General features: G+C 53.6%; 7 protein-coding genes across 7 annotated transcripts; all 7 read left to right on the top strand.

Annotated features, from left to right (window-relative positions):
- Positions 1 to 374: 374 nt before the first annotated feature.
- CPAR01_05516 (uncharacterized protein) lies at positions 375 to 3,785 on the top strand (the record flags this gene model as incomplete). The annotated part of the gene is made up of 3 exons (XM_060489794.1): positions 375 to 2,348; positions 2,403 to 2,771; positions 3,561 to 3,785. The coding sequence occupies 3 exons, from the start codon at positions 375 to 377 to the stop codon at positions 3,783 to 3,785; spliced, it is 2,568 nt and encodes an 855-aa protein (XP_060351260.1).
- An 8,913-nt stretch (positions 3,786 to 12,698) lies between these two features.
- Positions 12,699 to 15,763, top strand: CPAR01_05515 (uncharacterized protein; the record flags this gene model as incomplete). Its single annotated transcript, XM_060489793.1, has 2 exons — positions 12,699 to 12,801; positions 15,621 to 15,763. 2 exons carry the CDS (start codon positions 12,699 to 12,701, stop codon positions 15,761 to 15,763), a joined length of 246 nt encoding a protein of 81 aa, XP_060351259.1.
- A 186-nt stretch (positions 15,764 to 15,949) lies between these two features.
- CPAR01_05514 (uncharacterized protein) lies at positions 15,950 to 16,087 on the top strand (the record flags this gene model as incomplete). The annotated part of the gene is made up of 1 exon (XM_060489792.1): positions 15,950 to 16,087. One exon carries the CDS (start codon positions 15,950 to 15,952, stop codon positions 16,085 to 16,087), a length of 138 nt encoding a protein of 45 aa, XP_060351258.1.
- A 546-nt stretch (positions 16,088 to 16,633) lies between these two features.
- CPAR01_05513 (uncharacterized protein) lies at positions 16,634 to 17,107 on the top strand (the record flags this gene model as incomplete). Its single annotated transcript, XM_060489791.1, has 1 exon — positions 16,634 to 17,107. The coding sequence occupies one exon, from the start codon at positions 16,634 to 16,636 to the stop codon at positions 17,105 to 17,107; it is 474 nt and encodes a 157-aa protein (XP_060351257.1).
- Positions 17,108 to 17,574: 467 nt separating this feature from the next.
- On the top strand, positions 17,575 to 18,412 carry CPAR01_05512 (uncharacterized protein; the record flags this gene model as incomplete). Its single annotated transcript, XM_060489790.1, has 4 exons — positions 17,575 to 17,778; positions 17,810 to 17,907; positions 17,963 to 18,080; positions 18,167 to 18,412. Coding segments are annotated over 4 exons (666 nt in total), but the record flags the coding sequence as incomplete, so codon positions are not given.
- Positions 18,413 to 19,162: 750 nt separating this feature from the next.
- On the top strand, positions 19,163 to 19,309 carry CPAR01_05511 (uncharacterized protein; the record flags this gene model as incomplete). The annotated part of the gene is made up of 1 exon (XM_060489789.1): positions 19,163 to 19,309. The coding sequence occupies one exon, from the start codon at positions 19,163 to 19,165 to the stop codon at positions 19,307 to 19,309; it is 147 nt and encodes a 48-aa protein (XP_060351255.1).
- A 552-nt stretch (positions 19,310 to 19,861) lies between these two features.
- CPAR01_05510 (uncharacterized protein) lies at positions 19,862 to 21,478 on the top strand (the record flags this gene model as incomplete). Its single annotated transcript, XM_060489788.1, has 2 exons — positions 19,862 to 20,546; positions 20,631 to 21,478. The coding sequence occupies 2 exons, from the start codon at positions 19,862 to 19,864 to the stop codon at positions 21,476 to 21,478; spliced, it is 1,533 nt and encodes a 510-aa protein (XP_060351254.1).
- Between the last annotated feature and the right edge of the window lie 3,182 nt (positions 21,479 to 24,660).

The raw sequence follows: 24,660 nt of genomic DNA, 5'->3' as shown, positions 1-24,660 counted from the left end.
AGGCACCGAGTCGTCTCGACACAAACAACACTGCTCTTCCTTGGCATTGCATTACGACACTTGATCCTCCTTCCCCCCCCCCTCTTTTAATTGCCCTCTGGTTTTCTAGTGTCGCCTTTGCTTCCTTCTTTCTCCCCATGAGCTGAGTCGACACAGTCATCCGGTTCGCAAACAATTCCTGCCGCACATCAATCTTCTGGTGATCTCTGCTGACACGTCGCTGCTGCTTCTTGCGCGCCAAAAGACCTAGGGGATTCCTTCCTCTGGCGGATCACTGCTGCAAAACATACCTTACACAAGGAACGTGCTTTTTGGCACACGTTCGAGACTAGAGCTCAAGAGCACCGCACTTGCTGTCGCATCGCATTGCAAACATGGCGTCGAGTTCCGACGAGGGCGAGATCATGGAGAATGACGCCGTGGATTTGAAGGCAACTTCACTGCCGAAGAAGTTTGAAGGAAACGGTGTTGACCGTCAAGACAGAACTCGAGATAGACGCTCGGCCTCCAACTCCCCCGAGTACGACAGTTCCTCCAGAAACAACCACCACTTTTCGAGACGCAGCCGCTCCCCCCCGCCGCCCCGCGGCTTTAAGCGCGCCCGTGACGAGCGTGACTACGCTGGTGGAGGACGACAGGAAACCCGCCGCTTCCGCGTGCATTACGAAGACGGCGCAAGGGATGACTACCGCCGCTCACGCGTATCGTACGAAGACCTAGACCGCCCGCCGTCCCGCGGCTCGAACACCAGCTACGACGGTCGCGACAGGAACCGCAGCCGCGAGAGAGACCCATACAGAGACAGGGACAGGGAGCGCGATCGCGAGAGGGACCGATACCCGGATAAGAGACAGCGTAACCGTACCAGGTCACCCTACTGGCCCCCGCGCGGTGAGCGAGGAGGTCGCGATGATCACTACGCCAGAGACGGCGGCCGCGATCGTCTCACCGATTCGTTCCGCGGCTTAAAGTACGATGACAACAGGGACCGAAACGCCCAAAACGGAGGCGCGGCGCCGAACGGGGTCGCTGTAGGAATGGATTCGCGCGCTTCCAGACAAGATGCTAAACCTGTGAAAGACTCTGCAGACCGTGAAAATTCTGCGGCTTCTCGCTCTCGGGGCCAGGCGTCCGTCTCCCCTCCTCCCCCCAAGAGGACTCGGTTCCTGCTAACGCCCGACGATAGCGCTCCGCAGGTGGTGGAACCCGATCATAGCTACGATGAGCCCGAGGAGCCGATGGTCATTGACGAGGAAGCTGAGATCGAACGCAGGCGACGACGCCGTGATGAGCTACTCGCAAAGTCTAGTTCAGCTACTCCACTGCTTATTCACGCATTGCATGCGACTGACAAGTTGGCGATTCCATCACCAGCCCGGGAAAGCACTCCAACAGCGGATATCGGTACCCCAGGCACAGGTGAGCATCTTGTCCTCCAAAGTTTGACAGGTGCTAAGTTCGCAGACATTGCCTCACCAGCCCGAGACGGAAGTTCGCCTGGCGCTATTGACATTGTGAATGAGAGTGACCTCATGAACACTCATGGCGGTGGCGACGCAACGGAAGAGGACGGCCCCTCAGCTGCAGATTACGATCCCACGGCCGACATGAAGGAGGACGAGAGGCGCGATGAACTGCGACACGGCAACGTGGGCGTTCATGGCGAAGCTCCTGACACAAAGAACGAGACGCAGCCACAGGATCAACCTCAGGAAGCCCCCGCGAAGAAGTCATCAGAAGACGACGACGACGATGACGATTTCGACATGTTTGCTGAAGACTTCGATGATGAAAAGTACGCCGCACCTAACCCTGTCAAGGTAGCTGTGGTGGACGAGTCCAAGGCCTCACCCGCTCTTGCGCCGACAAACGGAGCCATTCTCGAGGGCGACGACAAGGACGGTTATTACAAGCTTCGCATTGGCGAGATCCTCAACGGCCGTTATCAAGTCCAGTCGGCTTTGGGCAAGGGTATGTTTTCCGGCGTTGCGCGGGCCGTCGACATTACGAACAAGAAACTGGTCGCTGTCAAGATTATGAGAAACAACGATGCGCTGAGGAAGGGAGGTTTCACCGAGATTGCCATTCTGCAAAAGCTCAACGACGCCGATCCAGAAAATCGCAAGCACATTGTCAAGTTTGAACGGCATTTCGACCACAAGGGCCACCTGTGCATGGCGTTTGAGAACCTGAGTCTTAACCTGCGCGAAGTGCTCAAGAAATTCGGCAACAATGTCGGTATCAACTTGGGTGCTACGCGAGCATACGCCCATCAAATCTTCATTGGCCTTGCTCACATGCGCAAATGCAGTGTCATCCATGCAGATTTGAAGCCTGACAATATCTTGGTAAGTGCTGCCAATGTTGGCTGTTGGACAAAGAACTCAACTAACCGACCGTAGGTCAACGAGAGCAGAAATGTGCTCAAAATCTGTGACTTGGGAACCGGCATCGACAAGTCTGACGCAGCCACGGCGCACAACGAGATCACCCCGTACCTGGTCAGTCGCTTTTACAGAGCACCAGAGATCATTCTCGGAATGCCTTACGACTACTCCATCGACATGTGGTCCATCGGTGCCACCTTGTACGAGCTGTACACGGGCAAAATCCTCTTCGCGGGCGACAGCAACAATCAGATGCTCAAGGCCATCATGGAGATCCGTGGCAAGATCACGCCAAAGCTCTACAAACGGGGTCAACTCTCGGCGATGCACTTTGATGAAATGGGCAACTTTGTCAGCATGGAGCGGGACAAGGCGCTTGGAAAGGTACGTTATTGGTTCGTGGTCTCGGTGTTTGTTGTTTTGCTTGCATCTGTCTTTCACCCCTTTTCCCCATATCTCAACGCCTCTGCATTCTGCCTCGTTTCAAAACTTGAACCCATGACCCAATCATCCCTCAGAGTTGCTATTTTGGCCGACGGGGTCCCGAGATGGGTCTAGTGGAGGCGGAGTGCGGCTGTAAGCGCTGAGGCGCGGCTGCACATGCGTACGCACGTATCCACCCTCCCACAGCTATGCGGGCCGTTCGTCAGTCAAGGCCGAGCGCGTGCCCCGGAACGCTCGCGTCGCGATGCCGCCCAGCTGACGGGCTGGTCGTCGTCGACATTGGACCAGTCACGATACTGTTGGAAGCAAACACTCCGGACTGTTCGGACTCGCATGACTTGCTGGGGTGGAATGGTACCCCAGTATGGAAGGCCCGCGAACGAATCCTCCCATCTTCGGAGGATGAGCTGTCTCAGGGACTGTTTGTCACGGCCGCATCATCTCAACTTCACTCCCTATCTAGTTTCCCCTACATGCCCCTGCTTTTTTGCCTCTCCGCCACCCCTTGTGTCCTGCACAAAGGGTCCAACGTGTCGGGTCGATTTGTCAAAGTTGACAGGAAATGTTTCCCCCGACCGGAGGGTCCCTCCGCAGCAAGCCTATCCCGGTAGGCCCCTGCTACGCCATTGCATCACTACTTTGTTTTGTCGATGGACCGATGATGGGCCCTTTTGTTTGAAAATAGTAGCAGAAAAGTTCAGCTGGTCGCTAACCAACATCCTTACACAGACAACCGCCAGGGTCCTGCCCGTCGTCAAACCAACGCGTGATCTGCGCACCCGCCTCTTTGCCGCGTCAGCGGGTATGAACGACGCCGAGACGAGGGACCTGAACCATTTTGTCGACCTGCTCGAGCACTGCTTGACGCTTAACCCGGAGAAGAGGATCAAGCCTGCCGACGCGCTGAAGCATCCCTTCTTTACTGCGAAGGCCGCCGCGCCTGTGAAGAGATGAGGGGCGTGGCGAGTAGTCCCTTGTTGGGAAGACGCCGTCGGGTGTGTTTGTAGGATGATGACAGGGGTGTTGTGGTCCCTTGAGGCCACTGCTCTGATTCCAGGGTCACCCTGATCAACCTTGGTCGACAACCATAGCTAGGCAGTGTGGCGTGTAGATGTTTGTATGAGGATAAGGGAGGCACAACTCTTACTGCAAAGCGCCTCTTTAGACACAAACAAAAGCATTAGATGAAATGGAGACTACATTGCGTTATGACATGATATGATCACTTCAGATCCGCAGAGTGCCATTTTGCGAAAAAGCCTCGGTATTGGCTTCAGGTACCTTTAACAACAATGTGCCTAACCTTGAGTGATATTCATCATGGAGTCGGTTGAATATCCACACAGCGCATCCTTCATTCTTATCGCGAGGAAACGTGGCGGGACTGAAGGGAAGTTGCTGTAGTACTAGCTCAAGAGGCCTGATGCTCTTCCGCTTCCTATCCGAGCATCATGTCCACGTACCTCTAGCCTATGCCTCTCTCTCTCTCTCTCACCAACCTTGCGAAGTATGGAGCGGGAGAACCAACACATTCATGGGTGAATACTTGAATTCCTGGTTCTTTTCTGATTTTCATTTTTCGGTTCCCGTGTCTATCCCTGCTCGTAACAAGGCTTGAGATATCTAAAGAGATTGGACCCTAATAGGCCCGTTTACTATGGTAAACCTTTGTTGAGAATGGACGAAAAGGGTCGAAGATGCGAGCCAGTTGACAGATCTATCATAGTGGAGCGAGAGTCCAAGGGCTCGCGGGGATCGAGATATGGAGTCGAGAGGCTCCAAGGGAAAAAGGGGTTAGGGGTTCAGGAGGTCAAGGGTTCGAGTATCTAGAGGAAGTATGTCAAAGACACGAATAGCACAGGGGCTCTCATCTAATCTCCAGCGTTTGGGTAAACCACTCTCTCCGTCCGTGAGGGTCGAGTATCCGGGGCATACGCCGTCAGTGTCTCACCCAAGGTGCGGAATAGAGATGTCACGTCATGCATGCCATGTCAAATCTTTGATGGGAACTTTTTCCCCCCGTGCAAAAGGATTGTTTATCATGCGGCGGGGTTCGAGAACTCCGAGCCCGTGATGCTGTTCTCCCCTTCTGTTTTGTCTTGGGCTATAGCGCATTGTCTTGAGCTGTACATCTTGGGAGGACAAGGGAGGATTGGGATTCCTTTGAGAGACTGAGATATGAGCTTGAGTCCGGGTGGGTAGGAGCGAGTGTGAGCAGGAGCATGGCGTGTGGGTTTCGATGAATGAGTTGGATGGGATCTCCTTCCGGGGCCAAGTGAGGAAGTTAGGCAGAGGGGGTAAAAGGAGTGACACCTTGGAGGGTCTAGTGTCCAGCTTAACGGAGGTCGAGGCGCCTCTCTCTCTCTCTCTCGCCAGCGATTACTTGAGATATGGCGTGGCTACTTGTTCTTGATTCCAGAGCCTAGATGTGTCATACACAGACTCCAATTTCTCCGGGAAGCATTTCCAGTATCTCTGTAGGTGTCACCACAAGTATGATGACCGCATGAGATGACTTTCTAAGGAATAGATATCTAGATGACCTGGGGCCAAGAACCATAAGTGTACAAAGTTGCCGTCTCTTACTACCTTCTACAGGGCAATGAAGTGATTTGTTTCTTTGGGTGTATCGCATCTTCGTGACTGAAGATTGGCCTAGCCCACACACGCGACGCGAGGCTGAGATGCCTCATACCGCCTGTGGAGAGTTGCGGCAATGATAATTACATCGACAACTTCGAAAAACATTGAAAACGTTCCAACGAGGGTAGGTCTACGTGATGGAGTGAGAAAATACCGTTGGTGATATGACGATTCACACTGAAGCATCACACGGCTATATTCGCTATGAAACCAAGCGTAGTAAACATATGGGAAAAGACCATTATATCTAAATTATATCTAAGTTCACAAAATAATTCACTGGCCTTCAATCCTCATAGAATAAAACTTCAAACGATAGAAAAATGAGCAATTTTAGTTTCTCATTCATTTTGAGAAATCGTAACACGGAAAGCCAGCTCATTTGTAGTCAATCTCACTGGGCAAGTAACCAAGTCTCATCCAGAGACGAAATGAGAAAAGTGTCGCGAGGCAGAAATTCGGTAGCCAGCAACTCGCGCGGCATCACACACCATACCAACCACATCGAGAACAAAATCACTCGTCTTCTACGACATGAACAGGCTTTGTCAGGGCCGGGCCGGGCCCTGTGTGAATACACAGCTGCACACCGAACGGGTAACGCGCTCTCTGCCAATCGCGATATCTCAACATCCAGCCTTGCGGCCCCATGTAAACCACAATCGGCACCCTCACATCAATTCACACGCTATAAAAACCTCGACTGCATGAGATTTAATAAATCAAACCGTATAAAAGACGTCTAAATCCAGTCTGACTCATCCAGTGTTCGTTGCCACCGGAGGAAAGAGCCAACAAAGTCGTCGCTACCTAACCCCAACCCACAGCCTTAGTACAGGAACCACCCGTGCCTGGAGGCCACATACCTCAAAACGCAAGGCTACGCCCAGCCACCATGTGCATCACGGCATGGATCCGGGCAGAGTAGCCAACGTGGGAAACGCGGAAGGCAAAGCAAACTCCATACGCGCGCGCGAGAGACGCCGGCAGAAATGTCACGAGCGGCTGCCTTGCTAGCCAGACTGGTAGGACACCCGTCTATTGGCGTTGGCTTGTACCCATTCACTCGTTGAACGCATCCGAATTGATCCTTCCGCTGCTGGTGGCAGCAGAATAACATTGAGGCAATAACTCTACATCTTAAGCTACGTGCATGTTTGCCGCCCAAAGAGAAGGATGGAGGCACAGTCTCATATGAATCGCTTCCGAACCACTAGACCTCGCGGCCCTCGCCTGTCGTGCAAGCAGCTGACGGGCACCCTCGAAATTGACCTTTCAGGTGAATCTCAGGTGAGCAGCAGCAGCAGCGGGGGCGGGCGACAACGGGCGTTGGGATCCTTCTGGCACAGCGCCGTCTCGAGGTTGCACAGCATCAATGACGGCTGCTGGAGCCTGGGAAAGAAAATTCATACACTTCTTGGAAGACGGGGCGTAGCACCTTCCAACAGATGTTGCGGCGACCGCGGCTGCGTGCTTATGGCCGACCGCAGCGGGCATCAGTGGAATATAGCACGAGACGGCAACACGGGATCCCCTCCAAGTTCCTCATGTGCGGAGAGAGACGAGAGGCCTTGGCTGAGTTTGTTTGCTGAACAAAGTCACGTAAGGCATATCCCGTTCGACGGGAAGCCCGTAGTCTGGAGGCAGAATGCGGGATCCCGGTGGCTGGTATCCCCATGCACCAGCAGGATTGACCTGCCTTACCAAGTACCGAAGAGGTTGGACCAAAGGGCACAGGTATGTGAGGCGAGCGAGGGAAGAAAGGGAGAGAAGTGAGAGATTATCACGATGCCGTCGTTGCACGGCGCCGGGAAGCGGCAAGTCATGGATGTACGTTGTTGCTTTGATGCGGCCAACCGGCGGGTACTCGCACTGCCTACCAGAGGACGGGAGGTTGTGATGGCGGCATTGCTAGTGACGGTGGTAGGTAGTGTGGAGTCGTGGACGCTGGATGGTGCGTAACGGCGTCGGCCGTGTCCCCCCCGTGGTGCCCCCCGGTAGTGCCGAACGGAGATGGCGGGGGCCTCAATCAATGAGGCGGGGTAGAGCAAAGGGAGAGCCGGGGACGGGGGCCCTACCTTGGGGACTGACAGCCCTGCTGTGACCTGCCGCCCTGTATCCGTGAGGGATAATGTGAGTGGCAGAGTGGTGCATCCGTATACCTACCCTGCTGTGAGTACGGAGTATATCCGTAAGGCACTGATCAACGGCGTCGACGTCGCAGGGTCTCCCGTTCGAAAGACGTCCGCTTCGCTAGGGCTGTCATCGCCCGCTGATTAACCATGAACCAAGGACCGTTGGGACCAACCAGCCAAGAAAACTCTCTCGATAACTTTTCCAACGATCGTCGTCAGGCGTTGGTTGGTTGGTTGGACATGTGTCGGGCACCCATCTTTGCTGCTCCATTCCCTGAATGCCTCACAGGCTTACCCCCTGGGCCATGCTCTCATCATCGTCGTCGTTCGACTCGCCGTGTTGGCACGTAACTGGTCGAGGTGGAATTAGGTTCGGCACCCGGCGGAGAGAAAGAACAAGAACAACATTCAATGCCACCCCGGACGTTGCATGATTGATCGACCCCTCCGAGATGGACCCTGAAATCCTCCACAGTAGTAGGAGTGTAGGACCAACCAACCTGTTTAGTGGCATACCTTCGTTGGCACGGTTGGTCAAAATCTCTGGGTATCCAAGAAAAGAATGTGCGTACCGCAGATCGGCCATCCGAGGCTTGCTGGTGCTGCATTCTTTCGCGCGCATTGAGCAGATCGAGTCGATCACCAAAGGGGGGGGGGGGGACGGCATTCTCCTGAAAGCTGACGGCAGAGGGCTGAGGGGTTGACGCCCGCCGGCCGTTTGGCTTATTGAGCCGCGGCGCACCGTTGGGACGGTCGTCTAGATTGGTTGTTGGACCCTGAAGCATCGAGCCCTTCTAGTGGAATGCCGTCACGTCGTTTGGCTTGTCTCGCCTCGGGAGACGAGAGGAGATATGACAGAATACACGCGCCATGGAACCACGCTTGACGCAAGGGGTGAGGTCATTGAACGGTCCTGGCGCACGCCGCCGCCCTTTTTAGGGGTCCAATCCCTCCCTGGCTTTCTATTGCTCAACAGACCTCATGCTCTCTGAGAATATTGAGCTGGGACTATTCTCGTGAATGGCGGTGGTTTGAGCGTTCGTTTACTCCTTGTGGTACCTAGCTCGATGCTCGAGACCACCACCCGCGCTGAGATGGACGGGCGGTGTGGTGTGGGATTTGGTGATCTGCAGTACGGGATCCAATAACGTACTGACGGCCATCCGAAGGCGCCGTGACGAGACACTGGCACGCCTGGTCGTCCGTCCCAGGACCGCTGCAGATCGCTTATGCCATCGATCTTCTAGGTACCAAGAAAGCCCCAGTACTGGTTGGCATTCGACGACCCCTCTCGCGGGCCTGTGATGCGGACCATGAGATCACAGCTGCACAACACAGTGAAGATCTCTACCGTATGGCGAATGAGAAAGACGTCCTCTCCACAATCCTCCTTCCTTCTTCAGTCCTTTGCGACGGTTGGCCCGGAATCGCTGTTGGAGAATGAGAATCTCGATGGAGGTGTCCTCATAATCAGGGGATCGTTTAGCAATGCGAAAGTCGAACCCTAGGGGGCTTTGAGATCTGCAAATCGATATGCGAACTACCAGGCCATGCGACATTTACTCCATGTCAATGACATGTTGATGATCGATCACTGACCTGTGGCTGCCCACACCGCTAGCATCGGTCATCGAGAATCCTCTTCCCATTCCATATCCAATGCTGGTGCATCCCAAACAGTCCTGGGGAGCATTTCATCTTGGCTCTCGTGCGGCAGTGCTTCACCTATACGAGGGCTGTATGGAGCTGACGAGGCTGTGCCCGTGTGTTTGAATCGTGGATCGTGAACCGAGAAAGTGCGGGTTACCTTCCAGAATACGGAGTACTCCCCACTGAATTATCACTATGTGGTCTGTATCAAAGTTCCCATTGCAGTGGATAGGTTGGATGCTGTGTGGGGCGCGTCTGCAAGACTTTGAGAGCTGCCGGATTTTGATTTGGGTTTGCCATTAACAACTTGTTTCGTTTGGAACACTTCGTTTTATTGGCTGGTGGTTCATTCATGATTCGAGGGAATCTATATTATCGAGATAGGGTTTCCTTGCAGCCTCCGCGGCTTGCCATCAACTCTGCAAACCGCTCAGGCTGCAGAATAGACTGGGCTTCCATGCACAGCGTACTCCGTACTCCGTACAACCATTCAGAGAGGTATCAAGCATGGATTGACTCTTGAAATCCGAGTCGATTCGACTGCATCCATCCATGATCCAGACCAGAGGCGCCCGGGCTAGCCGGTGCGTAGCTGTGAATGTGGGCTCGTAAGGGTTGGTTGGATGTTGTCCCTGATAGAGTGCAGCCTCCGTGAAGCCCACTCACACAGTCACACTGCCCTCGACTTGCAGCATCCATTGACAAAGTAGGATGTGAGGGCGAAGTACTTCAACCTGATCGTGATCACTGACGTGCTGCGGTGCGAAGAAAGGCCGTGCCAATGTAGCACAGATAGCCGAATGCCCGTGTTAGAGGTTGAGTCACTTTTGCAGCTAGCTTCTCTGTGCGTCGAGTTGTGATGATAACATCGCGACACGCCGCGCTTGTCTGTTTGCCCGAGTCCAAGGCGGTAAGGGCTCCAAAGTCACAATCGTGCCCGTTGAGTTCGCCCAAAAGATCGAAAGCACGCGTACCTTACGGGTAGCGCCATTTGTCAGCCTCGACAGCCTCAATTTGCATAGTTCTAGACCGCCATGGCGCGCAGTCCCTTGACCTTAGTTTGTTTGTTTGGCAGCGCCTCGTCGTCAGAGTCTCACCTTGTCCCAAGACCCCTAAATCAGATGTGCCTTCAAAGTTGCGGTTTTTGGGAGCGAAAAGGCCGTGTCTCCACGTCTTTGGCGCGGCACCGGGCTTCCACGAGCACGGATCGACCATGACACAATCCCGCAGGGATAGAGAGACATTGCTCTCGTGAGAATCATTCAGTCCAAGTGTCGTCTGGTCCGTGAGTTTAGCTACAGCGTGTGTGCTAAGTAACATGCCCGACGCATTCGCTAGCGCAGGGGATGGAATGGAACACTATTGGAAGAACCAGCCGCGTTCACCTGACCTGGTAGATTTTGACTTCCGGCGTTTCTGTCATGAACGATTCCGAGACGATACGAAAAGGAATCGCCGACCGAGACTAAGCTGCCGGGGTCCCTCGGTGTGACTATGGAGCCCCTGGCTGCAGCGCCAATCCGGCCATCAACGGTTCAACAGTCGTGGATACTATCCGCACTTTTTGCTTCTTCGGTCCGCTTACGAGTGCTCGGCTGAACGCAAAATTGCGATCTGCTCGGCAAATGAAAAGCAAGCAGGCAGACTTGCGTGGTTGCCAAATGATCAGAGGCAGATGTCGATTTCACCGCAACAACTGACTGCCGCTGCGAACTTTGGCTAGCCGAAATCCGACGAGCACTGAGAGAAAAGCAAACGCAGGCTTCTCTGTCGCACAGCAAAAAAGAAAAAGAAAGAAAAAAACCGTTCTCTTCTTCCCTTGCGTTCGCTGGCCATGCTTGGCTTTTTGGAGAACAAGATTGCTATGTAGTTCAGGACGGGGGCGGGTGTTATGCGAAAGGTTGCAACATGCTTCCAAGAAAGTTCTATCTTACCGGCGGACCGTCGAATTTCGGTCAACCCTTGTCAAGCGATTCAAGTCTATCGCCTTATGGCGGCCGTTAGCGCCGCGTTTGTCTCCCCTTGCCCACCACTTCAGGAGAGCCTCATTAACACGAGGCAATACGTTGCAAGCTGTGGTAAACGTCCCGCAGCGTTTTATCCTTGTTGAGTCAAGTCGCAGAATGATTTGATGAGCGCTAGGCCATGACCGTGGTTCAAGTTCCGTAGCCGATGGAGTGTATATGATCGGCTTATTTCGCAAGGTTGCGCTGCGGGTCATTTATTGGCAGAGAATATTCGTCTGCGCGTAGTGTGTACGGAGTAATACTGTATCCAAGGCTTAGTGATGGTCTCGTTCAGACTCCAGAGTTCACGATACACAAGTCCAGGGTGCCATCCATCCTAAGGTAGCGAGGATGGGTAGCGACAAGGGCATCGTCAAACAAGAGAATAACCAGGCGAGCGCGCTGATTGGAAACCACACCAGCGGATTTGCTTACGTTTTCAAAGCAGCCCCGGGATGCCGGGCATCGCATGAATAGATTGGCCCCGTGAGTGACAGGTTGGCCTGGTCTTGCATGTTTGAGGTGTGTTGCGAACAACATCGGACTACTGGAAAAGTCCAAGCTCAAGCCGGGAGAAAAAAAAAAAGAGAGACAAGGCTGGATCCTGATCGGATTGCTGAGGTGGCTTTGGTGGCCACCACAAACCCTGTCTTATTAACAAAGCAAGCCACGCCTGTGCAGCTGAATATGTGGTTGAGTTGCCTCATGCAAAAGTTTGAGTTTGTACGGGAGCGTGGTACCCAGTTCGCTGCACGGCAAGAACGTGGGGGATCTCCTCCGCCCCGGTCCAGCAGAGACAGTGACACTTGATGGTGCAGCAAGTCTGTGGTAGACTGAGTCTCAGGTCCGTGAGCCATGCTTGTGTTTCTCGTGATCTCTCAGCCGCGGAGGTTAAGCATGTAGCGGAGAACGACGTGAGCCACGTCTCCATACTAGCTATCGTCTTTTGGGGCAGAATGTGGGTTTGCTCAAGCAAGGAATGCCTTCGACTCTTGAACATTCGAACAACGTTGCCGAGGAATGCTGGCTCGGTTGCGTCCGCTGTTGATTTCGGGGTTGGCTGGAGAGCCGAGTCACACGCTCCGAATATCCCCTCAGTCCGCCATGGGAAATGTCTAGCTGCTCCAGGATGCCTGCATCGGGATAGTAATTAGGTGTTCCGAGGATCACCAAACGCATGCCAAAGCTTGCCACGCCGACTTACGTGTTGGGTGAGTTCAGACCAGTAGGTTAGCTGGCTTCTTGATGCAATTCCCTCGACAACAGGACGTTTCTGACTAAATGCCTCAAATCGATATTGCAAGTCAAACGCACGCATTCCCCGAATGGATCGCCAACGGCGGTCGCCTAAAGGTCTGACGTTGGATGCTATCGCATTGTCTGGCTGTGAGTGAGTATCGATCACTTCCGGTGTTCCTAGGAGGGAAACCACGATGCCTTCCAACATGGGCATGGCGTCTCTTCTCGAGCTCGAATACGATAATGCGGTATCGCCAGGAGTAAGAGCAGTAGACGATCCTGCGAAAAGTCCCATTGGTAGAGTCCAGCCGCGGGGATGCTGAAGTCTCCGTTGTCCAGCGGAGACGTAAACAGCCGGTCCAAGTCAGCTAGTATCGAGAACTCGATAGAAGCCGGCATGCAAACCCTCAGAGAGCAACCACATCTATAGTGTCGAGCGAATCAGAGACGAAGAAGTAGACCCCAAGCTGTTATGTCTCAAAGCACAGACGACGGCGTGGCTCCGGCAGCGAGCTTAATCCCGAAAGGCCAAGACAATATGAGCGCTAATCTGCGTGAAATCGAGCGCATACCTAGATTGACGACCTAGCCACGTCGGATTGGTTGGCTTGCACCAAGCCCATGCAACAGGGGCATGTGGATTTCGACCGCCACAAACCATCTGCACTGTGACAGCCTGGCTGACTCAAGTAAGTCAGCTCAGGACGATGTAGTGATGGCGCGATATGAGGCCATACCGGTATTAGTTCTGGTACGGATCGCTCTTGGTCTGCGGGGGACGGGACGCAGGGAGAAGAAGTGCTTGACGGGCGTCTGCAGTGTGAATGTGCTAGACACCAACGATGCCGAGAAAAAGCAATTATGGTGTCGGTGGTAAGGTAAAAGAATTGGTGGTGGTTTCGGGGATCGCTGTCAATGAAATCATTTCCGTTCCTTGACCTGGTGAAGACCCCCAGCTCCACGTTTGTTTGAGTGAGATGGAAGGGCACCCCCAGAAAAGCCGAGATTGGGTATGCGCACCAGCATCTAGGTCTTCAATATTGCGGAGGTCGGATACGGATGCCTTCGGTGCAGCCTTGTTCTTGAACACGGAGCGGCATCTTGCCTCATCTAGATTGAAGGATCAGCAGCGGACGAGGGAGTGCGGCCCTGCGTGCTGACTGCCGTTTCACAATCGAGTCTCGCTTGAGAGCTCCCTGTGTACGGAGCATTTGACGGTCCTTTGCCCTGCACCGGGACACAGACAGACGGAGCTGAGGCTTGTGTCGCCAATCAAGTGGGTTCCACGATGACTCCTCCCTAGACTCCGTGGCTGGAGCGCCTGCGAGCTTGTCTCGAGCGGCAGGACGTGCGTGCGTGCTCAAGCCATTCGCATTGTGACTTGTTGGACGGAATTCGGATGGTTGGAAAATAACCCGAGATGTTATTGCTCCCAAGAGTTGCCGGCGGAGGAAACGCAGCCGATTTTTGTCTTGCAGTGTCTGGTAGCAGACGGCGGCTGCTGGGATACATTCTTCTATTCGTGTTTGTTTATAACGCATCGGTATATCTTCGTCTTTGATAAGTGTATGCGTGTGTTCCGCTTCCCGCTATAGGCGATAGGTAGTCACAGTGTTTGAACACTCGTAGGTATTTGTCTCTCCCTCCGCCACCATCTCAGCCTGCTAGCTGTTGTCCATTGCTCCTTAGGCACGGTTGCTGTTACTGGCTCCTGGGCTCTTGCCCATCTGATGATGGCGATGCTGACCACGATGCTTGGCCCGGCTGTTTCTCGTTTGCAGTAGCGGACACACTTGGCGCCTGGAACCGGGTTGGCCAAGTTGGTCCTGACTGGGAATGAGAAGGGCGAGAGACAAACAAGGTTTGGGAATGTCGCAGAAGCGAACCGCTGCTCTTAGCACGGCGTATTATTAACGTGGTGTTATACCGGGGCCGTCGCCATGTCGGTGATACGTGTAATGCAGAGAGCGAAAGAGCGTGGGGTATCCGAAGGATAGCGTCGCAGAGATTCGAATAGTCGGGATGATATTCCCAGGGTAAGACTGAGATTCAGTATGTATTGGTACGAATATGGGCAGGGACCGACGACGGACAAGGGCCAAGGACCGAGCTGCAAGCCTTGAAGTTGGACGGGCGGACCAAGAGTTATGGAGAGAGGGAACGAGTTGGACGATGAGATCTGACAGATGCGCTAGCCCGGCTGCGGTAAGCGTTTTCCGTGATCGATGCAGTTCCTGCAGACCGCTTGTTTCTTTTCTCAGATTGATGGCCTGAGGCAGCATGAGCGATATTCAGGCAGCTACTGGTCATTGGTACACTATGCATGGGAAGGGGGAGGAAGCATCCGGTGGGACCGCGGCAGGAGTGGCAGGGAACAGGAAAGTGAGGCAGTCACGGGCTGGCTGAGGTGGATCTGTCACGTGATCTATACGTACTCTATTCAAGACCCAGCGAGAAGCTGGGAGGGCGGCAACCAGCCACCAGCACCAGCCACCAGATAGCCACCGGTCGTTACCATCTTGCAGTTGCCTGCGCCTTCTTTTTGTCCCTCCTTCTTCCTCTCTGCCCCTTCCCGTTCCTTGAATCCTTCCTGCAAGTGTGACTTCAGACCGGAGAGGGCGCCTTGTTTTCTGATTGGTCAAGAAGGCTAATGGGATAGTCTGAAGTAGCACATGATTGGTTAGAGAATCGATGGGGCGGGGTGGTAAGGAAGGAAGGAAGGAAGAAACTCCAACGAACACCAAGAAGAGTACCCAGAGGAAGGACCTAACTACCTAGCTACCTGTCTCCATCGTCATCTTCCTCAATCTCACCCCTTGCAGGACTGCACATCGTCTTGCTTCTCGGTAGTATGCTGCGATTCTCTCCATCACAATCAGTGGCTTGCGGTCGGACGTCGTAGCCGTGCTCGGAGAGTTTCTGTTACTCTTACACTCCGCTGTCTTCGGATATTTCGGTCTGCTTACGGTTACAGTGTCGCATAGACAAGCAAACCATCGTGATCGACGAGAGAACCACTTTCACGATACTAGGGACTGGCCTACGGATACACTATGTTCCTCCTGGACTGTCATCGCAGGCTCCATCGAATCCCAGTCTGACATTATCACATCAAGCTCGCTACCAATCGACCGGCCTCCATCTTAGCAGTGGCATCATAGCCTGCCACACCACTATGAAGGAGCGCATCATGAATGATGAGTCTCTGTTTGACCAACTTCCTGAGCGGAATCCCGTCTCACCGTCCATCTACCGCTAGGCGGCACGAGTAGTTCGACCGAAGAGACAGACGCCCGTGGAATCAAGACTTAGACTCTGCCTGGACCAAAACCCAGAGCCCGGGAGGCGCGCGCTGGTTGCTCTGCTCAGCTGTGCTTGCAAACTTGCCGATGGCCACACTGGCGGGGGAGTTGGGACTTCACAAGTTCACACACACACACAGACGATGCTACACTGCATCGTGAACCACGGGCGCTATGCTACAACTGGACGCCCGAAATTGCCTATTGGGCTGGCGAGATCAGCCTCTGCAGACCATTATATGGGCCCCCCGTGGCCCCTTCACCATCATGATCCATCATGATCCATCATAGCTCCGTCGTCGACAGCCTCACTCGTCGGGAGCTTGCGCCCAGGGACCCCTGTACAGCGACCCCATCAAGTCGTTACGAGGCTGCTCTCGCTCGCCTGCAGCCTCTGCATTTCTTCCATTCCCGAATCGCCCGGACTGGCCAGTGGCACGCACACATGGCCCATGGACTACGCTAGAACGGCACAAGGTGACAAGACTCCAGAGACGCTGCCACTGCACACCACACAGACCACATACTTTTTGACACCACACCATCACGACCATACCACCCATGTCTTGTCGACGTTCGACTCTCTCTCAAGTCTCACCCTCACTCTCAACAACCAGCTCTCTCTTTCGCGGCTCGCCTGCATCGCTGTGCCAGAATGACACACGATCCTGGCCTCAGGCATGACTGCTTCAACCTCAAGCAACCCTGACAGCGAATCAACCCCAGCCAGTCCCTCCCCGTTCTGCCCGTTTACCGCTCCGAGCCACACAGACGTGCAGCATATTGCTGCAGACTGCAAAGACCTATGCACCATACGCATCCAAGCAATGCAGCGTTGCGGCGTTCATCAAGCCTGGATTGCGGCGTGCAGCGTCACGGCGTGCCTAGGATCAAGTGTACGGCAGACTCCAGAGAAACGGAAAAAAAAAGAGAAAAAAAAAAAGAGAGACCTCACAACATCAATCTGCTTGTCCATTCAGCGCCCGGCACGCTCAGGTTGCTTATCCACTTTCTTTTCATGGAACTCAATCCTGGCCCGCCCATTCAAACGGTCGTTCGCAATCTCAGGCCCATGTGCGACCCATGACCACGTTGGCCGCCGTCACTGGCCGGGATCAAAAGCCCATTCCAGAGGCAAACCGAATCCTCCTTCGCCCGCCCTGAGTCTCCACACGCACCGAGTCCAGGCCTGCTGTTCCGCTTGCTGCTCCGTAGATGCTGGAGTTGCCGCTGCTTCGTCTCCGGCCAAGCTGGCCACGGGCACGCGAACCCAAGGCCGACATGGAAAGATTTGGCCGTAAATTTCGAGGCACCACTCCGCAGCTCATCATTTGCAGAGAGGCTACCGTGTCCTCGACTCCGCCAGCCCTTACCTACTGCGTATTCGTACCGAGTCTGAGTGATGTCTATGGCGCTAAATCCGACCCCACGGTCCTGAACCCGCTCTTACACGTCTAATCATGCTCTCAGTCTCGAGTCCACTGTCATGCTCTGATGAGACCTCAGAGGCTCAGACGGGCTCGGATTGACCGGCCAGAACGGCCCACAACCAGTTCGAAAAGAAAAATATCATGGCAATGATCCGTCCGTCGTCAAGCGAACTTGGTCTCCTAATCGAGTCGGCCGCGGAGTGCCAGCAACCAGACCAGCAGACATAGCCAGCCAGCACATAACTGTGCACCCGCAAATGTGAAAACCCCGTCGTTACTGTTTGGCAAAATATGCAGTCTACCCGGCCATTCGTATCGACTCGACCATACACAGTAGGTATAGAGCACTTAGCTCGGCACCAACTACTTCGATAGTCGCTTGTGCAGAACATTACTCATTGGCTCGCCTTACTAGCAGTCATGGAATTGACGCAAGCATCCTAAAGTGCTTCTCAATAGATGATTGGCCGTTTCTATCCTTGTCGACCAATCATGGCGCTACAGGTGATCTACACTTCACAACTGTTGCTAAGAGAGAATGTGTGTGGTGTACGTACTCCGTAGTTGGTGCAGCCACAAGGTGGCCACCAGGTGGAAGATGACCGCTTGCGAAAAATCCGGAAGCCAATCAATGCTCCCGCGAAGGATGGATGGGAAGCGACGGGCATCCTGTGAGCCAGAGCCAGATCTGCTTAGCATTGATCCAGTCACCAGCCTGCGAGGCAGCATCTGCAACAGAAAGGCTGACCGGCCACCGAAGCCCACACTCATCAACTCCCGGACTTTATGCAAACAGCTTGCCAAGCGCCACAAAGGCTCCGACGTCAGCTACGAGACCATGACAGTGAGCCAATTAGGTCGCGGGTGGCACTATTGTGACTGGGCATCCCAAGTCGCCCGCTCTCAGTCGGTGTTTGGCGGTAGTCACAGATTACCCTGCTACCAGCTCTACCCGGTGTCAACAGCGTCTTTTTCGACCTCGAACCACGCGGCATTGATGATAGCTGTGGCTCAAAGTACGGGGCTCTGCAACAAGCCATAGCATACCACGTCGCTAGACCAGGCCGAATACTCCCAAGTCGCGGTGAAGGAAGACGTGTCTCATTCGATCATCGTTCGACTGAGATTCCATGCCCGGTTCCGACGTTCCCCCAAGGGAGTTTTGTTCAAGCGTGAGGCTTTCCTCCATTATCCTACGAAAACGGGGACGTTCGCCCTGCGGCAGGCGAGACAAGGGCAGGCTGGATAGAGAGAAGAATGGAAGAAGCTGCACATCACAGGTCACAGGAGGCCTATGACGATGGCTCACTCAGTATCGCTTAGGGAGGGCGAGCGGTGGCAGCAAGAGCACGGAGCAGTCAGTCACCAACAAGGCACCGGGCCTCTGATTGACAGCGAGAAAGCTGAGAAGGGAAGTGAAGGGAAGGGAAGGGTAGAGCAACGGACAGTCTGTGTTCCCTCCGCCAGGGTCGTCCCATGAGTGCTTAGGGGGCGACGACTCACGCACGCCCCGTTTCTTCGACACCCATCGACCATCCGTTTCGTCTGACACACTCAGCCAGTAGCGGTGGCAGGGGTATATGGAGCACGGCTGGGGGTGGTGGATAAGAATCAACACACGAGAAGTGAGGGGTGACACAGCTCACACCCACTCACACCTCACACCCCCTTGGGACGGGGCCACTTTACCTGGTGCGTCAGACAATACCTGCTCGTAAATTGCGCAGAGACGCCAATCACGACTGCTAGTGGCATCCTGGTGGCTGCTCCAGTAGAGAAACTCTGCCGGTCACTTGTCCACGCCTGGGCACGACCACGCCCCCTTTGGCTTCACGCCCCCTCGGCCCTCTACCTACTGCGTAGCTCCAAGCCAGGCTCTCAGGCCTCAGGCTCTTCTATCAACTCTAACCCACTGGCCCGCTGCTCATGTCGAACTCAAGAATAGACGGTGCATTGGTGGATCCAGGGCTAAGACATGGCAAGCCGCTCATCCCTGCTCTGCTAATATCGAAGACGACTGGGGTGTCCTTGGAGCCACCGGCCATGGTGGATGCTCCACGCAACGCACTTTGACATGGGTACGTAGCCGTAGCGCTAACATCATTTCGCCTCGTTCCTCATCGGGGTGGTGGCAGTCATTATCAACCACCCATATCCCACCACCGTACAACTGGCTCGACCTGTCTCGAGACTTCAATCATCAATTTTTCCACCACGCTCCTTCCCGTCGACCTCTTCACATCTCTTCACGATCTTCGGGAACCTGGAATCTCAGTCGCCCTTCCACCTCCGCCTCACAACAGACACCGACCTTCACCGACCTCAGCTCGCTACCCATCCCGCACCAGGCGACAATTACCGTGTTTGACTCGTTGACTCGACGTCTTGCACTTTCGACCTTTTCTACTTCCTCAGACCGATCCATTCATAGGACTACCAACCCATCTCAGGCCGTAGGATAATAACCCAGGACTATTACTTTGGACTCCCAGGACATACCAACCCAAAGGACAAAGGCCGTTTCTACTTTTTTCTTCTTCTCTTCCACTTTGGATCTCGCCCTCGAGACCCATTACAAACCGCCAGAGAAAGGATTCCCATTTGGACCCGCAAAAATCACATAACATGCAGCATGTATCAGGATTTGGCTATCCCACCCCTCCCGCGTCGCCGGTGTACGACAACACAAAGTGTTCGATCCAACAACCCATCACGACAGCACCTCACTGCCAGGCACGATATGTCCCGCTAACACCAGAGGCGAGACTCGGAAGGTTTCTTGAGGGCAAGTTGCAGTTGCAAACCATTCTTGGTACTGGCGCATATGGCGTCGTGTATTCCGCAGTGGATGTCAAGACCGGAGTCCGTTACGCCGTCAAGTGCCTCAGCAAATTCAACCCAGATGGAACCCCATTGGATCGTCGACAGGTTGCCTTCCAGAACCGAGAGATTCGTCTGCACTACCTGGCGTCGGCCCACCCTAACGTGGTATCGATGCTCAAGATTGTTGATGACCCGGATTGCATCTATGTTATCTTGGAATATTGCCCGGAAGGTGACTTGTTCTTCAACATCACCGAGTGCGGTCAGTATGTCGGGAACGATGACCTCGCCAAGAGAGTCTTCCTGCAAGTATTGGATGCCGTGGAGCACTGCCATTCCCTCGGAATCTACCACAGAGACTTGAAGCCGGAGAACATTCTCGTTTCGGACCAAGGATCAACAGTCAAGCTTGCCGATTTTGGCCTCGCAACCTCATCCGACCGGTCAGAGGACTACGGATGCGGCTCAACATTCTACATGAGTCCAGGTAGGCCATCCACTCCCAGGAATTTTCCTACTTCTATCAAGCCCCCTGAACACCACTAACATGTCGCTTCTTTCCTTTTCTTAGAATGCCTGGATCACTCCGCCCGGAGACCTTTCTACTTCTGCGCACCAAATGATGTCTGGAGCCTCGGAGTCATCTTGGTCAACCTGACCTGCGGACGTAACCCATGGAAGCAAGCATCCTTTGAGGATTCTACTTACAGGGCTTACACCCGATGCCCGGAAACTCTGAAGAGCATCCTCCCCGTGTCGGATGAACTGAACGACATCTTGGGGAGGATCTTCACCCGTAACCCGGATCAGAGGATTACTGTTGCCGAGTTGAAGGCAAGAATCCAGGCTTGCTCCATGTTTACCATCCCGGCGACGCCGACAGCTGTGCTTTCGACTACCCAGGTTCCGCATGAGCATACTACCGAATACGTTACTAGCGAGGACACGATTGTCGACGACTACGATAATGCCCTCTCGCCTGCTTCCTCATCCTCGGACGAAGGATCTACCTGTTCTTCTGACGAGGGCTCGCTCACCTCAAGTGGCTCGACCATCGATGACCTTGATGAGGACTTCCTTCAGGAACAGCAGGAGACTATGGCATGCCATACCCAAACATACGAACCAGAGGATACCGGAGCAACATACTTCTCCACACAGGACTACATTCCTCAACATTACACTGGCCCCGTACCATCCCAGCTTGCTGGACCTGAGTCATTCCGTGTCCAGATGCCTGTACCAACATCGGCTCCTCTTCAGGCTCAACTGCAAGCGCCCAGCTGTCCATCCAAGTCTTTCGTCCAGTTCTGGTGGGGAGATGTGTTGAAGTATGCTCAGCAGGCCCCTGCTATCCATCCCCACGTCCCCTTCCACCACCAGGTTCCCATCTTATCGCACCCTCAAGGCTGCTACTAGGAACAATTATCCGTTACGCCAATTCATGTCCAGGACCACCCTCAATCCTACGTATCCTGGAGGACATGGCGACATCACCTCAAAAAAAAAAACAACTAATCAACGTTCATCCTCGTGGGCCATCCATGAGGATACTTAATTCGTTACGAGACACGTGGACCATATTACCTTTTGGATTTATCTTCCCGGAATGGAATCTCCAAAAGTCGTGCAAAAAAGGACCGGAATTTCTCTACTACGCAACGGCGCTTGTAAACTTGTCGGAGCGGTTTTTTCTTTCATTGTTTATTCTTTCTGTCTTCAGCGCGGAGTTGGGAACTGGAAAGCAAAGAGTGATAGTGTATCGATGTCGAAAACTATGGAAAGCATATCAGGCGCAGACGGGGACAAAGACAAAGAGGCAGGAATTCTTCTCATGATTTTTCTGGGGGGCGGAATACTCTATTCTGACGCATTGATGCGCAAACGGCTTGGGGAAAAGAGCTTTCACAGGGCTACTTTCCTGGCAACCGTTTGGATGATACCAGATTCTTCCTTTTTTTTTTCTTTTTTTCTTTTTTGGGATGTTTTTGGGCCACTACGGGAGAGAGGGACTCTGTTCCTTCAAAGCTGAGGAAAAGACGGTTTAGACAATACCTGGGCCAAGAACCCAACCGTCAGCGGATATGTTCGCTGAACGGAGACTCGAACTAGGACCAAAGCCCTCGAAACGAGTACAGGCTAGGGATAACGACCAGAAAACAACTGGCGTCTACCAATGAATACAAACATTCAAACACCCCAAAACAAAGCTTTTTCACGTGTACCTGTGAATATTTACCACTAATACTGAGAGCGATTTACTCTATCCGAAAAGAGCCCGACTACCGACCTTGCCAAAATGTTGCTTAGCTAAGGCGAAGGTGGTGGTGTTGGTCGGAAGCGGCGGGATGAGGCAGCCTGTGGTTCTCTAACCTTCTACGTAATGGCCTAAAAAGGGTGACATTCTTTTTTTTTTCCCCACCTTCGGTTACGGTTCTTCCAGAACGTCTCGAATAATTCCATTCAGGTTTTACGAGGGAAGAAAAGGTTAAGGGAAACCCTCCCATTCTCCGAGTCTCTGACAACTCTGAGGGATGGTTATTCCCTACTTGAGTAATCTACGGTCTACCTTGTATTCTGTAGTTTAAAACCGCCCAAACGCGCGAGGCAGTGAGGTGGAGGAGAGGGAATGCGAACCCCTCCCCTTCTGAGGATGTGTCCCCCCAAGCCTATTCCTCACAGGCAGGGGAGAGCCATGGTCTTGTTCGGCTTTACTGTGTAAAAGGCGGGTTTGTGTCAAGCGGGCGGTATCCCTGATGAAATGTTCACTTTTCTAGGACTGACGTCCTTCTCTTTTTTCCTATTTTTTTTTTGGCACGCCTTTTGCACGCCTGTTGCCTTGAGGGGATGGGCCTATCTACTCTGCAGGAAGACAATGTGCGCACTTCTGTAAGCGTGCTAGGCGGAATATGGAGAAGGGTGCTGCTGCTCTCTCGCAAAAAAAAAACCTTCATGAGAAAGTGCAGCTTTCGAATGGATTGTGCAACTATGCAAACTGACTTACTGCATGGCAACTGCGTCGCTCCATAGAAAAGAGCACGTTCCAACAGACCAACACTAGAAGGGGGGGGGGGATGAAGATCACACACACTCCAGCTTTTCTTCTTTCTGGCTGTGCCCGCAGTAGTAAGCACGTTCTAAGAAAGGCAGGGCTGTCGAAGGGGGATGGATTCAATGGATCGGTGGTTTCTGGTGGTGGTCACTTCTGGCGCTGATGCCCATTCTCGAAAGGGGGGGCTGGCTGGCCTCGCACGCTTCGCTGTACTGGTTTCCACGATGGTGCTGCAGACATGATTGGACGGTGAGCACTCTGAAAAGATGTGGGAAACGGTCGTCGTTCGCCCTGTTTTCGGTGGTGCGGGTGGTATGGGTGAGTTGCGTCGAGGTGGTCCGTTCCATCTTCCCCTTCCAAGTCTTGTCGTATCCCTAGTTCTCTCCAATCATGACCCCTGTCCCTATAAGTCACTGCCGTAATGAAGTATGGGTAGTGTTATTCTTTTTTTTTTTTTTTCTTTTCTTAATTGTTCTTAGGACCGCAGGTCGGCCCTACCGTGAGCCTTGAGGGCGGAGGTTGATGCCCTCTTTGGGTTTAGAGTGTACGAAGAGGGTTTGGGTTGAGACCGATTATAGCCCTAGTGACCCTGCCAATATTTTTGTTGTATTGTTTCCTTCCTTGGAGCGAAAGTGTGACGGTTCCCACTGCCTAGTGCCAACCTGGGCATTTTTCTTTGGTGCATGGGTCATGGATTGTCACCAGCTTTTGCTGGGAGTGAGATGTCTGAGCAGAGCAGAGAGTCCCTGAGAAGAAGGTTGAGCTTTGGTCGGATTCGGGCTCGTGCCTCGGTGACTGGGGGTAGGAGGGTTCGGGATGGGACGCGCGCGATGTCATGTAGTGACACTAGTTGTACGGATACGGTTGGTTGGAAGCCTTGAAAGGGTAGTAGCACCAGGAAGAAAGGTTGCGGAGCCTTTCATTAGTGCATCCAACCGGGTCGTGTTGTTCAACTTTCCCAACGTTAGGGAATCCCCGAAGATTGGCACACTGGGAGAGAAACTTGGGAAACAGTGAGGTGGACTTGCATGGGGCGTGTTTGCGCCGTTGTCACCTTATTACGCATGCGGCACGGCGGAGGATGGGTTGTAAGGTAGGGACGCCTCGGGCGTTGTGTGGTTTGGGCATGGAAGCGTGTGGGTGGAGCAAAGAAAGCACCGGGCTTGCATTTATGGAATGATGGATGGGAGGCCATGGGCACGGCATGGCACAGCACAGCATGGCATGGCAAGACGCGATAGCGAATCCCATCGTGGTGGGCATGCATGTAGGCAACCCTGTTTGCGATGAGGGTGGCCGAGGCACTGAAGTGTGAGCCAACTAGAAGACGCCTGGAGGAGCGTGTGAGAGGTTGCAGATATGGAGAGATATGTGTGACTAGGTACTCCGTAAGTGTGTGTATAGGTGGCTAGCTTCATTGCTAAACATGCAAGTGTGCTTTTTCGGTGGGAGCCGGCAGCCTTTTTGTTTCTGTTTTATTCCTTCACTTTTGGTCGTTATTGGGTTGCGAGGTTTAGCACTTTACACGGACACTTTCTGAGGCGAATGT

This window comes from Colletotrichum paranaense, assembly GCF_030867605.1.
Source record: "Colletotrichum paranaense strain IMI 384185 chromosome Unknown Scaffold_4.1, whole genome shotgun sequence".
Taxonomy (NCBI): Eukaryota; Fungi; Ascomycota; class Sordariomycetes; order Glomerellales; family Glomerellaceae; genus Colletotrichum; species Colletotrichum paranaense.
Note: the sequence above shows the minus strand (reverse complement) of the source record. Positions and strands in the feature narration are given on the sequence as shown.